The sequence below is a fragment of the Eschrichtius robustus genome, chromosome 11 (assembly GCF_028021215.1).
Source record: "Eschrichtius robustus isolate mEscRob2 chromosome 11, mEscRob2.pri, whole genome shotgun sequence".
In the NCBI taxonomy this organism is placed as follows: domain Eukaryota; kingdom Metazoa; phylum Chordata; class Mammalia; order Artiodactyla; family Eschrichtiidae; genus Eschrichtius; species Eschrichtius robustus.
The window spans coordinates 99,055,741-99,069,664 of record NC_090834.1 but is presented as its reverse complement, the minus strand read 5'-3'; the positions used below and the strand labels follow the sequence as shown (position 1 = coordinate 99,069,664).

Here is a 13,924-nt window from a genome sequence, read left to right as displayed (position 1 = left end):
TCTCAGGATCATTAATGAAGATGTTAGGTAAGATCTGACCCAGCGCTGGGTCTTGGCAGCCCTGCCCCCTCTCCCAGACTCTGTCCCTCAGCCCCTTACCCCTGGGTTTGCCTCCGCCACCCAGGACCCTTGGGACCTGCCCCCTCTTGCTTTCAGCCCCATGACAAGTGCTTAGGGCCAAGTCTGTTTGAATTAATTTTGTAAGATTGCTTGAGGCGCTGTATCAAATGCTTTGCTAAAAATCAAGATATATTACCCTGCCTGCATTTCCTTCATCTACCAGTCTTGTAGTTCTATCAAGAAAGCTATCAAGTTTGTCAGGCATGATTTGTTCTTTATAAAGCCCCACGGTGCCGCGTGGGGCACACAGTTCCCGCGTTTTCTAAATGTTTAGAGATTCCCTCTTTGTGTTTGCTCCTTGATTAGAGTTGCAAGGCTGTGGGCTGGGAATTGTCGGGAATGCTCATCTCTTCCTCTGGGATGGGGAACAGAGCACAGCCCTCCCCTTCTCCGGTCTCTGCTTGGGGGAGTGAGTAGTTTAGCACCCACTGAGTCCCTGCTGTGTTCTGGGGGCCCCAAGCTGTGCACTGGGGGTGGGGGTGTGCAGGGGCCCTGGTGCCCTCCCCCAGGGATTCTGTAAGCAGATGAAGACGACAGACAAGTCTGATGCTGACATTCCGAAGGTATCACTGAGTGAGTACCTCGTACCATGCACTGAGAGCGTTACCGTAACGCTAAGAGCATTATGTTTGAGATCTTAGTTAAGCCCCTCACCTCCCCTGGGAGGTGGGCATGATCTCCCCTCCCCAGGGGCCTGCTAAGGTCTTGGGAGGGTAAGCCTGCCCTGGATCCAAGGTCTGGGTGTCACCCTCTGCTGTGTTGCTCCTAACCACTTAAGTGCACCTTACAGGGTGTACAGCGTCAGGAGAGTAACTGGAGTGGTTCAGACCAAGGGTTTTAGCGGGTCAGAGAGGGAAGGAAGGGAAGCCTTTAGGGAACACCTTGGACAGGGGAGGGCTTCGCTGCATATGCACCTCACGCACAGCACCCCGTGGCCCGCATCCAGTTCCCTACCCCGCCACTTCTCAGCTGTGGGAACAAGTTGCGTAACCTCTGTGAGCCTCGGTCCCTCACCGGTGAGATGGGCCCTCCATGAGCAGCTGCCATTATGTCTTCTGGAAGTCCCTGTTGATGTAGGGGCAGGGATACTCATCCGATTGTCATGTTACCAGTGAGGGGCTCTCCCTAACGCTTCTCATCCAGGAGACAGAGGACTGACAGATTGAACTGTCTGGCATCCTTGGGACCAGCTGCAGGCTGGTGGTAAGCTCTGGGCTTAGGGACCAGGGGGGACCTCTGGGCCTTGAGCCCAAACCCTTTGCCCCATTCCAGACCACTTTAGGCAAGGTGGTAATGAAGACACCTTTGGTGTCCTCTTGGCTGCATAGGATTTGGGCATTCCTGGCCATGAAGCCACCCACTCCCCCCTCTACTTGCCTGGCCAGACCTGGAGCCCGGGAGTGGGGAGCAGAGTGTGTTTTGGTTGCTGCCCATCATGTGGGACGCAGCACCAGGCTGGTCCACACCCATCATCTCTTCTAATCTTTGCGATGATCTCCCCTTTGTCATTCAGCTGGGGAGGTAGAACCCCCTGGGAAGTGGTGAGAAGGTACCCACGCGCACGCATGTGGTGTGCTGGGAACCAGGCAGGAAGGGCCATAGGCAGCCCGCATCCTTCCAGCTGACACCGCAGGGGTCTGGTCCTTGGAGACGGTCACTAGGTTGGATGAGCCCACGTCTGGGTTTGGGTGAATGCTGAGGTCAGGGTTGGCACCAGTGTGTGTGGGGACCCTGGTGGCCACCTTGGCCCTGGCACTCCCTGCCCCTCCCCTCTAGTCTCCTGGTGCTGGGTGCAATCTTGCTCTTGGGTGTGGCCTGGGGGCTTAAGCTTTGTGGTTAGGGCTGGGGCTTGGCGGTCCTCGGAGCTGAGCTTGAATCCTGGCCCGACCGCCGCGGACTGGCTGTTTGCACTTGGACAAGTTCCCTCACTTGCCTGAGCCTCGTGCTCCTCATCTGTGAAAGACGGCAGTGGTACCTGCGGTAAGAACCCACTCAATGGGAGCCAGGACCGTGATCATATCTGGGTATCCGCTCCTGCAGCCCCTCCATCCGGTGTAATAGCCCCCGGGCTCAGGTGAGCCTCCCCCTGCGCCCAGCCCTCCCTCCCTCATCCCCAGGGGCCAGCTGGGCCTTAGGGAGGTGGCCCGAGACTGGAGACTCCAGGATCCAGGGACAGATGGCCCCCCGCCCAGCTCCTCCAGCAGCAGCTGCCCGTGCTTTAGCTCCTGTTGGCGGTTTCCCATCCTTGAAGCTGGGAGGAGGGGCTGAAGCCCCGGTATCCAGGGGGTGGGGCCTGGGTACTCGACTCAGGCTGTGGCTGCTGCGGAGGGGAGGGGGGACAGGAAACCGGGGCCTTTCCGCCCAGTGTCGGTGCAGAAGGGTCCCGCCTACCACAGGCGGTAGGCCGGCCTGTGGTAGGATCAGCCTGAGACAGGGAACCGGGCCCTTCTGACTCACTGCTCCCCGGTGGGGAGTCGGGCACGCTGGAGCCTTGTGCCAGGAGGTCGGTCCCTCTCCCCGCTGCTGGGGAAAACTTCTCTCAGGTCGGGCCGGACCCGCTGACCCGCTGGGCCCAGGGCAGGGCAGTAGGTAGTCTCTGCAGCCCGAACAACAAGGGTCTCCAACCACACAGATGGTGGGAGCTTCGTGGAGGAAGCTGTGGCACTGTTTTAATTCCCTGAACGTTTCCAGGCCACTGTAGCCTGTTCGTAGGTGAGAGTAGTCCCTAAAAATCATGCCCAGGGTTCTTACTTAATGAGTCCTGCTCTGTGCCCAGCCCTGTGCTAAGCTTCATCAGCTTTCTGTCATCACAGCCCAAATACTCGAAAGATTCTGTGATCGTCTTTCCCATTTCATAGATAAGGACAACTGAGACCTATTGAGGTTAGGTGCCCTGCACAAGGTCTCATAGCTGTAATGCATCAGCAGTGGGAGTCAACCCGGGCCTGGCTGGCCCTGCAGCCAGGGTGCCCAACCACCACCCAGCTTGCTGCCTTGCATGCCTGTGGGTAACTTCTCAAGGAGGCTTGAGATAACATGCATGTCTCCAGGGTCCTCACGTGTGGACGCTGGAGACACCAGAGCTCATAAGAGGCAGCCAGGCAGCTCTGCTGATGGTGAAAAGTTGGTGGACGGTCACTCTCTGGATGCTTGTCTTTGGAACCACGATTGTAAGAACTTGCCCTCATTGGAGGTGCCCGAAGGATGTTCTGGTTCTGTGGGGTCTGTGGATAAGCCACAGGGCCCAGGGGCTATAGAGATTGTACACGAAATCCATGTTCGTGTTGGTGCAGATTCTGGGGAGAAGGACCATAGACCTCGCAGTGTTTCAGATTGAGGGGGCATGACTCCAAAGAGAAAGAAGCACTGGGGCCTCCAGTAACCCCTTGGCTGACCCAGACCACAGAGGCTGAGTTTGGACCCCATCAGATCGCCTCCCCTGGAAGGTTGCAGTGGCTGAACTATATGTGGGCATACTGCTCGCCTTGAAGGTTGATTCAGGACACAGCCCTGCGAAGCTTCTCCTTGGACTTATTAGGTGTGAGGTCTACCTGCTCAGGGCTCTCTAGGAGACCCTTAAGAAGAAATCTTGTGCTGGATTCAGTATCAGTAATAGCTGGGTATCTCCTGAGCAGGTGCTTTAATCTTCATCTCACGGATCCTATGAAACATGTAAGTGAAATATTTCCTTTTTCTCACTGGCAGCCAGGCAGCTCTGACCTGTCTGTGTCGCCCAGAAGTGTCTTGGCTGTTGTACACTACCTGGCTCCTAGTTCTTTCAGACTTTCGTACCCCTGTTTTCCCCTTGCCTCATTTTCATCACCCCATTTTCCTTAGGAAGAAAAAACCTTGCCGTTTTATGTGTTTTAGCCTTAACTAAACAAACATTTATGGTGGATGGATGCTGGCTACGGCAGACGCAGGGATTAAGCATTTCCTTTCTGCAGTCTCCATCCCAGAGGCCTGTTTGCCAACTCCCCCCCCACCCCTCCCCCGTCCAGTTCCCTCTGCCCCTTGCTCCAGTTCCTGGGACCCCAGAGCCTTGGGGCCCCTCCATACTGGCTCCCGAGTCTGGTGAGAAATAACAATGTTCAGGTTTCTTCCTCTGCTTTTCCTGTCTCCCCAGGGCTTCACAAAAGGAGGAGAAAAGTGGACAGGGAGACAAAACGGGGAGGGGAGTCATTTCCCCATCTCAGGCCTTAGCTGCTCCCCAAAGCCCCAGGCCCCCTTTTGAGGTCTCGCCCTTTTTCAGCTGCTGCCTTGTCTCAGCAGCCCCAGGTGACTGCTGTCCCCCACCTGAGCAGACCAAGCCCAGTTCTGGCGGAAAGGTGGTGAATTCAACCCTGGTGCCTTGGAAATGGGGGGAGGAGAGAGCTGGCCGGCAGTGCCCTGGGGACGGAATCGGGGGCACAGTGAGACGCCAGTGCTGAGTTTCAGTGCCCCACTCTGTCGTCAGTTGCCCCTCCAGTTCTTGCGTGGGGTAGCTTCACTCTCTGTCCCCCAAGGTTAATAAACTCAAACTGAATCAACAACTCAGTATAAACTGTGCCTTCCTCCCACCCGTCTCCTAGCTCCTCCCACTGGGCAGCTACAGTTAACTGGTTCAGTGCAAGTTCTTGTGGTTGTTCATGCATAAATTCAAATCTGTAGATATATATTCACACACATCCCCTTTCTAGAAATGAGAAATGGTGGCACACTATTGCCCATGTATTTTTTGGCCCTAGATGTTTTACTTAATAATATATTTTGGGTGATGTTTCCACATCAGTGCTTACACATCTGTGGAGCCTTCTCGGATAGAATCAGTTGAAAAGAAAACCCTAGGGTCGGGAGAATGCTAATAATGAAGGGGTTAAGCCTCTAGGGAAGAGAAGGGATGCCCACATGTGAGTTTTAGGAGGTTTAAGAACCTTCTAATTGTGTGTATAAAATTGTGGGCACAAATGGATCTTCCTGGGAAGAGGGATTGTGTCTCTCCAAGGGGGGTCCGTGGCCCAGAAAAGACAAAGACCCATAGCACTGTGTTGCATGGGATTTAATAGAGCAGGTGGCAGAGGCTAGCTCTGCAGAGGGCAGAGCCCCTTGTTCCTTGGGCCTCACTGGGGCAGCCACGGATCAGACTGAGGCAGGGGCAGGGCTGCCAGCCCTGGTATATTCTTGGAAGGTGACTGGAGTCTTCCCACTTCCGAAGGAGGGTCCCCTAGCCTGCAGCGAGGGTGGCCCTGACTCTGAGGATGGAGTATGGGGCCTTCCTTGGATCAGAAAACTCCAGTGGCCAGACCTGGGAAGCCCTTAGAGTCATTGCATCTATGGAAAAACTGAGGCACAAAGAGGCCAGGCGGGTGAGTCCAGGGTCACCCAGCCAGGGAAATGCAGAGCCTGTGGGCTGCCCCTGCCTGTGACATTCAGTTTAGGGTTCCTTCCCCTGCCAGAGCGGAATGAGACTAGGAAGCAGAGGCCCTCCAGATGATGTGAGGCTGCCTGTTGCTGCTTGCCTCTTGGTGTGTGGGTGAGGGAGAGGGGGTGCACAGAGCGGGGCCCGTAGCTCGGGTGGCGTGTCATCCTCACACCTCATGCCACCTGCAACATCACCTTCCGCTGCCTGCATCCTCACATTAGGCTGCAGCCAACCAGCCAGGACTTCTGAACACAGCCAAGACGCAGCGCTAAGCGGCTGCACTACAGGACGTGGCCACTAGAGGGAAGTAGGAAAGCCACTGCGGTGGCTCCGCAGGAGAAAGCTCCCAGGCTGGGAGAGGAGCCGAGGGAAGAAGGGGTTTTGGGCAGAGGCCCGCCTGGCAGAGGTCTGGGCACAGCGGTCAGGGAGAGTGATGATGTGTTCTGAGGGGCTTCCCTGAGACAAAAAGCAAACAAGACATTTAATGATGATAACAGTAACAACATTTGTTGAGTGCCTACTCCATGCCAGGCACTGTATTAACTAATTAGTCCTTACAACAGCCTTGTTAAGATTGTCCCTGCTTCTCAGGTGAGAAAACAAAGGTCCAGGGAGATTGAGAAATCTGGCCGTCAACGGGGCTGGTGCCAGAGCCAATGTCCCAAGCACAAGGCTGTGCCATATTATATGCCTGTTCATATAACCACTGCTATGGTTATACCTATGGTTATACCTGGTTTACGGGTGGGGAGACTGAGGCTCAGAGACAACTGGTGAGTCACCCAGGTCCATGCACCTGCTAAGTGACAGATCCAGGTGGGTATGGTTTCATGGCTTGAGCTCTTAGTTCTGAATTACAGTTCTCCCAGGAAGAGGTGTTTTCCACTCCCATCCTGTGCCCTGCTTTGAAGGTGGCTGATACTAAGCTTTCTTTTGGGAGTGGGTGACTTCTGTAACAGAAGTTACAGATTCTGGGCCCCCGTGTCTAAGGCTTGCCTGGATTTTGACTAACCAGAGGTGGAGGGAGGCCATGCCAGAGGCTGCTAGAAGCCCAGAGAGGGGCTCTGGGGCTCACAGTCTGGCTTAGAGGTTGAGGGCCTTGAGGAGTCCTTTGCAGTGGCCAAAGCTCCCCTGGGAACAAAGGGCCTGGCCTCAGGGCCTCTGGTTTCCAGGGCAGATGCCTCCAGCATACCAAGGACGCTTGGCCGGCCGTGGTCCCGGCTCTGCCAGGCTGGCAGGAGAGCAGGGGCAGCTCTAGGAGGGCCAGACTTCCTCCATCTTCCCGTTCCCATGCCCTCGCTTCGCCCTCCTGGGGCGGGGAGAGGAGGATGGCTTGTGTCTGGGCCTTCAAACACATTCCCCTCCTGTGTGTCCAGGCTGTACCTAGTGAATCTGAGTCCTACTTTTTTAGGGATTTATAACATTGCAATGATGCTTTAGTTACTTCTGATTTATTGACAAAGACAGCAGGTTCCAGGCCTGGCCTTACGTTTCTTTGGGTGGCGGTAGGGAGGGGAAGTGGGGGGAAGAAACTTAGATGGTCTCCTCCCTGAAAGATGCTCCTCTTTAAAGAAAACCTTGGGTGCATTGTTTTTGGAACTGGAATCCTAGAGTTAAGTGGAGTCTCTTTAAGACTTCTGTTTCCTGTCTTGGTGGGGACCAAAGGGTGTTGAACGTAGTTGAAGAGGGAGTGGGTCAGGGAGGAGGATTCGAGCATGGACTCTAGAGCATACCGCCTGAGCTGGTATCCTGGCTCTACCTCTTACTAAGGGTATGAGCTTGGGAAAGTTATCTAACTTTGCAGAACCTCAGTCTCCTTATCTGTAAAACGGGACTGTGACCTCATAAGATTAGTGAGGGCTAGATGAACTGATGCCTGGGAAGGGAGCATATGCCTGGGAGAAACATCTCGAATGCCCAGTAAGTGCTTGCTATCCTTTGTGTTATTTTACCCGTAGTGCCCAGAACAGTGCCTGGCTCATACTAGGTAACTAACATGATTGTGAATAAATACAAAGGAAATACAGCGGAACGAAACAGCATTGCAACTAAAGAATGGACCCCTAAATAACTTAAGAATATTACTTTGCATGAATATTGGTGGCTTTCCCTCCCTGTTCTCTAAAGGTGTTCACATTTGTCTTGGGGCACTTGGAAAGGGTGGGCCTGCACTTTGCAGGGGAGTCACATGTAATGCAGAGAAGCTGTTCTCTCTGGGTACCGATGGAGACAACATCTTCTGCTGTCGTGGTGTGAGGCAGGGTGGGATGGGATGTGGTCAGGGCTGTGGTGTTTCTCTGATCACATTGGAGTTTCTCTAGAATTTAGACTGTGCTTTCCCCTATTTACTGCCACCTGGTGACATGGTACTGCTTCCTCTAGGTACCAAGTGGAGTTTCATACTTAAAACGGGACTCCTAGGCCCCAGAGCCTCAGCCGGCCCACTGCCATCTCACTCCAGCTTCTGTGCCCTTCCTCAAGCTTCAGCATGTTTCTTCCCCACTATGCTGGTGTGAAAGGGCCACAGCACTGGCCTAAGAGTCTGTCCCAGAGGGATTCGAGTCTCTGCTACTTCTTAGTTGCTTATCATGCCCATTTGCTTAGTCTTTGAGTCTTAATTTCATCATCTGAACAATGGGAGTGAGGACGCTGACCTTCCAGAGGGGGCTGTAAGGAATAACATGATGTGGCGAGTTGGGTGAGTGAGCCGAGCCAGGCAGCACTGCAGGTTTGGGAAATGAGGACCTGCTCGCCCTGCCCTCAAGGGAGTCGTTCCATACAGGGGATGTGGGAAGAATATTCACAAGGCACAGGAGTTCACCCCATCAGCCACGAGCCAGTAGATTGACCAGACCAGACAGCAAAGGGAAGAAACATGCTCTAAGTCTCAGAAACCATCTGAATGTCCCCTTCTAATGTCTGGTCCCTCTCATGCTGATTCACAAACAAATGGGGGGCATTAATTGAATGCATGTTTGAAGGCCAAGTACAGGTAACCTGGAGGAACAGTAAGTCAAATCTCCTCAGAAGGAAGGAGAGTGGGCTCTGGGGAACCTGCTAGATGGGGGTAAGCCAAGCGTGTGAGTTCAGGCAGGTTTCTCCACCTCTCTGTGCCTCAGCTTTCTCTCCTGTGAAATGGAGCCAATACTGGCTTCCATGTAAAGTTCTTGCGGGGAATTGATGAGCTAGGGTGGGGAAACCGCTTAGCACTTAGGAAATACTCAGTAGACACTATCAAAAATAATGTTGCCGTCTTGGTGTTTTAACTTAGGATCTGTGAAGAGCATCCAGATCCCGGATGCTCCCTGGTCCACTTTTGCTTTGAGTTTCAGGTAGCCGTTCTCCTCTCTCCGTGTGGTTAGAAGAGGAACCTCACTTCCTGGCTGTCCCCTCCTCGCGGGCCTCAGCGTGTGGGTGGTCTCGACTGAGCCACCGCTTCCGCCTGGAGATCTGGGGTGAGCACCCCTGTCCTTGCTGACTTCCGCTAACCCCCCTCTTGGGGAATCACTGAACAAGTTGAATTGCAAAGGGTCAGGATGCTCTGCTGATTTTAACTGCAGAACCAATCTGGACTGTGCCCCGGCCCCATTTGCTGGGACAACTTTGCCTCTGACCGTTCCGTTCTTGGGCACTAGCCGCTGTGTCTGGTTGGGTCACCAGAGCTGAATTGAGCTCGCCAGGCCTGGGGATGTTAGCGGCCAGTGGATTTCTTTGCAGCTCCCTCTGGTGGTAGCTGGGAGGGGTGCCTCCACGGGGTGGTTGTCCAAGTGGGGCACCAACGCTCAGCCAGCTGGGCGGGCAGGCTTGCCAGCTCCCTGCCCACTGGGGCGTGGTGTCAGCTCAGGGACTGAGACTTGCTAGGAGGATATGGGTAGGGGGTGGAAGAGGTGGGTGGGTGAAGGGGGTGGGATGCAGCCCAGGCCTCAGAGGGCTGGATCCAGGGCATCAGAGATGGCACTGGCTTATTTGGAGCCCTGAGTCAGTGATAAATCTGGGAGAGCAAGCAGGGCCTTTGTTGCCCAGCCCTGGAGAGCTGTCTGTGGGGCGCAGGACACAGGAGAGAAGGGGTGGGGAGGGAGGAGCTTGGAGCCCCCCTTCAGCACCCCTGCCTTCCCTGTCTCCTTGCAGTCTTCTGGCCACAGGGCTGCTGCACAGGCAGTGGCTGCCGCCGGGGCCTGGAGACCTGGTGGCTGCGGACTGCCCAGCTCAGAACAGCCCCTGTTTGGTGAGTAGTGGAGTCCTCTCTGCCTCGCCTTCCCCAGGGCTGGTCACCGAGCTAGCCCATCTCGGGGGCGGCTTTCAGATGCCCAGGTTAGCTCCTCACCCCCGCTCTCCCTGCCCTCCCCATCCCCCATGCTTTCTCAGTTCCTTGAGATGCCCCTTCTGTACCACCCCTTCCTCTTCTCACTGCCCTGCCTGGGTTCTCTGGGGCCACTGTTGGATCACAGTGGGGTCCCTGCGCTTACCCTGTGGGCAGAAGGGGGTGAGGGCCTAAAGATGGAGGCCCTTGAGGACTGGCTGGGGGAGGGGGGCTGGAGGAACCAGTTCACTCTGCTGACAGTAGGGTCATCTGCCCCATGGCCTGGACCCCTCCCTCAGTGGCCAGGAGCAAATCCTGGAGGGCGCTGGGGCCCAGGAACGGAGGCTTCTCTGCAGCCCCTGGACCCTGTCTCTGCTCTGGGCCAGCTGGCTCTCAGGGACTCCGTGAGCCCCAGGAGTCCTCTTCCGGAACAAGCTGGTCACCTGCATCTGTAAATCTGGGGGGCGGGGGGGAGGGCATGACACAGCTGTACACCTTTCCCGGCCCAGTGGGCATGGGATGCTAGCAGCCCACCAACTCACGGAGTGCAGGGGTCTTTTCTGCATGAGGACTTGGGTCAGGGGGAGGCATCTGACATGGACTCTTCTTCCTCTTGGGGGTGGGCAGAGGATGGAGGAAAGATGACCCCCTGGGGAACTGGGTGCCAGCTCGTGGGGGTGGAAGAAGATGCAGGTGGGCCCAGGAGATGCCGGCAGGGGGGTGACAGGCAGTGACAGGGGAATGGCTTGAGGTGGGAACTGGTCATTCCCCAGTGTGGGAGTTGGGAGTGTTAGGGTCTTGCCCAGTCAGGCCCCACTAAGGAACTCAGTTCATGATGGGAGCCTTCTGTAGGGTAAACCCCAGGTTATGGGAATCAGTCCCTAATAGCTCCCAGGAGTTCCCAGAGAATGGTAAAGTCTAGTGCAGGAGCCATTTAGGCCTCAGATGCATGTGTGAGCACTGGGGCAGGGAGCTGGAGCCCTTCCCCAGGCGGGCTGGAGACCACCTTCTCCAAGGGAGCAAGCCAGTGCCCCTGGCCTTGGGAGGCACCCAAGCCTGGCTGCTCCCTGACGGCTGCCCGCCTTTGCCCACAGACCTCACATGGTGGAGAAGCAGCCCCATGAAGGTGCCCAGCCATGCAATGTTCCTGGAAGGCCGTCCTCCTCCTTGCCCTGGCCTCCATCGCCATCCAGTACACGGCCATTCGCACCTTCACCGCCAAGTCCTTCCACACCTGCCCGGGTCTGGCGGAGGCGGGGCTGGCCGAGCGGCTGTGCGAAGAGAGCCCCACCTTCGCCTATAACCTCTCCCGCAAGACTCACGTCCTCATCCTGGCCACCACGCGCAGCGGCTCCTCCTTCGTGGGCCAGCTCTTCAACCAGCACCTGGACGTCTTCTACCTGTTTGAGCCCCTCTACCACGTCCAGAACACGCTGATCCCCCGCCTCACCCAGGGCAAGAGCCCCGCGGATCGGCGGGTCATGCTGGGAGCCAGCCGTGACCTCCTGAGGAGCCTCTACGACTGTGACCTCTACTTCCTGGAGAACTACATCAAGCCGCCGCCCGTCAACCACACCACCGACAGGATCTTCCGCCGCGGGGCCAGCAGGGTACTGTGCTCTCGCCCCGTGTGCGAGCCTCCGGGCTCCGCGGACCTGGTGCTGGAGGAGGGGGACTGTGTGCGCAAGTGCGGCCTGCTGAACCTGACGGTGGCCGCCGAGGCCTGTCGGGAGCGCAGCCACGTGGCCATTAAGACGGTGCGGGTGCCCGAGGTTAACGACTTGCGGGCCCTGGTTGAAGACCCCCGGTTAAACCTCAAGGTCATCCAGCTGGTCCGAGACCCACGTGGCATTCTGGCTTCCCGCAGCGAGACCTTCCGCGACACGTACCGGCTCTGGCGGCTCTGGTACGGCACGGGGAGGAAGCCCTACAACCTGGACGTGACGCAGCTGACCACGGTGTGCGAGGACTTCTCCAACTCCGTGTCCACCGGCCTCATGCGGCCCCCGTGGCTCAAGGGCAAGTACATGCTGGTGCGCTACGAGGACCTGGCCAGGAACCCCATGAAGAAGACCGAGGAGATCTACGGCTTCCTGGGCATCCCCTTGGACAGCCACGTGGCGCACTGGATCCAGAACAACACGCGGGGAGACCCCACCCTGGGCAAGCACAAATACGGCACCGTGCGAAACTCGGCGGCCACGGCCGAGAAGTGGCGCTTCCGCCTCTCCTACGACATCGTGGCCTTTGCCCAGAACGCGTGTCAGCGGGTGCTGGCGCAGCTGGGCTACAAGATGGCCAACTCGGAGGAGGAGCTCAAGAACCCCTCCATCAGCCTGGTGGAGGAGCGGGACTTCCGCCCTTTCTCGTGACCAGGGCTCTGTGGGTGGGGGCGAGGGGGACACGGTGTCGGTTTTGATAAAATGGACCGTTTTGAACTGTTGCCTTATTTCCCCCTCCCTCTCCCACCCCGTCTTTGTGTCCTCCCTGCCCCCTGTCCAGACCCCGCTTCCTCTGCCTCTCCTTGTCTCTGAAATTTGCACTAAGTCTTGGACAGGAATCTCTGGGGCAGAGGGGGCCTGAAGTGGGGTCCAGCCCCAGCCCCACCCCGTTCAGACACAAGGATGTGTGTCTATGGTAGATGGTGACAATGTTTACAAGCACCGCACTTACACATTCACATATGCGCGCACACACACGGGCACCTGATAGGAGAGACACCCCAAACCACACAACTTCTGAAGCTTCTCCAATGGACGAGTGGCGAGGGTATGGTAGTTTTTGCACTGTCTTACTTCTACGAGGTAAGAAGTTAAAAACAAAAAGGCCACCTGTCTCTAATTTATGAATGGCGTTTATCCCTCCCTGTCCTACTTCTGCCCCCCAATGCCCACTGCCCCTCCCTCCCTTGGAGCAGAGAAACTGCCCCCTCCTGCCCGCCCTTGCCTGTCAGGTGAGCAGGTTTTTACTGTGAGGTGAATGTGGACCTTGCTTATTTTTTCCAGTCTGTGGCAATGCTGTTCGTCTGTCTGAGTCTTGTGACTGCCCCTGGACCAGTGATGGCTGATAGATGTTATGGTTTTCTGATTGATCTTGGGGTCCATCTGTGATATTTCTTTGTGCCAAAAAGAAAAAAAAAAAAAGAGTGGTTCGGTTTGCTAAATGAACATTGAAATGCTTTATCTGTGTTTTCTGTAAATAAAAGAGTGCAATAATGTCTGACTGTGATTATGGGACATTCTGAACGGGCAAAGGCAGAAATCGGTGGGGTCTAGGTGTTTCTGGCTTTGGGGAGGAGAGAGAAGGAGATGGAGGTGGGGATTCAATGACCAGTTGCTGGCTTTCAGAATTCATGTCACCCTCATCACCCTCAACACTGAGTTCACGGTTTCATTTCCCTCCGGTCGGTTGAGACCAGGCACCTTATAGCCAGGCGTGATGTTCAAAATATTTAACCAGTGGTATGGCTTGCCGAATCAGTGTCTGGAGATCCTGATGAGGTCCTGGTGACCCTTTCCTGTGCCAGATGTTACCTCTATTAATTGCTGGGTCTGTGGAAAGGATAGCCAGGTGGGGGAGGGATATTCAAGGGGTGTGTTGGCTTAGGCCAGTGGCTGCTTATCAGTCAGTGGTCTGGAAGTATTTCAGGATTTTAACCAGTAGTGCAGGTGTACTGGTGTCCACACTGGTGGAACATCAGCTGTGCTTACTTCCTTTCCCATCCTTGGCAGTCTAGCAGCTTCCCCAGCTCTTTTTCCAAGAAAACAGCTGGTCCCTGGGGTGGAGCTCACCGCTTTGTTGTCCTGGGACAGAGCGAGTGCCTGGGATTAGGTAAACCCAGTGGTCTTGGGCTTCTCAAGCTTGGAAGAGCCGTTTTACCAGGTCACCCAGGGCAGTTCAGCCTTCAAAGGATTTATTTATGATAACCAAGCCCGCATGACAGAGAATCAGAAACCAGAGTGCTGGCCTGCTTTTAGGGTGAAGACCCAACTCTCTGAGTGCTCTTGGAGGCTCCGCATGTCCTGACTCCTGCCCAACTCTAGTTTCACCCGCACCATGCTCCCCTTCACATTCACTCTCTGGTCTTCCTGCTTTCTTTTAAT

General features: G+C 55.8%; 1 protein-coding gene across 1 annotated transcript; it reads left to right on the top strand.

The window, feature by feature from the left end:
- The first annotated feature begins 9,692 nt into the window (after window positions 1-9,692).
- On the top strand, window positions 9,693-13,003 carry CHST1 (carbohydrate sulfotransferase 1). The gene is made up of 2 exons (XM_068555618.1): window positions 9,693-9,746; window positions 10,916-13,003. Exon 2 carries the CDS (start codon window positions 10,958-10,960, stop codon window positions 12,191-12,193), a length of 1,236 nt encoding a protein of 411 aa, XP_068411719.1. The 5' UTR covers window positions 9,693-9,746; window positions 10,916-10,957; the 3' UTR covers window positions 12,194-13,003.
- The last annotated feature ends 921 nt before the right edge of the window (window positions 13,004-13,924 follow it).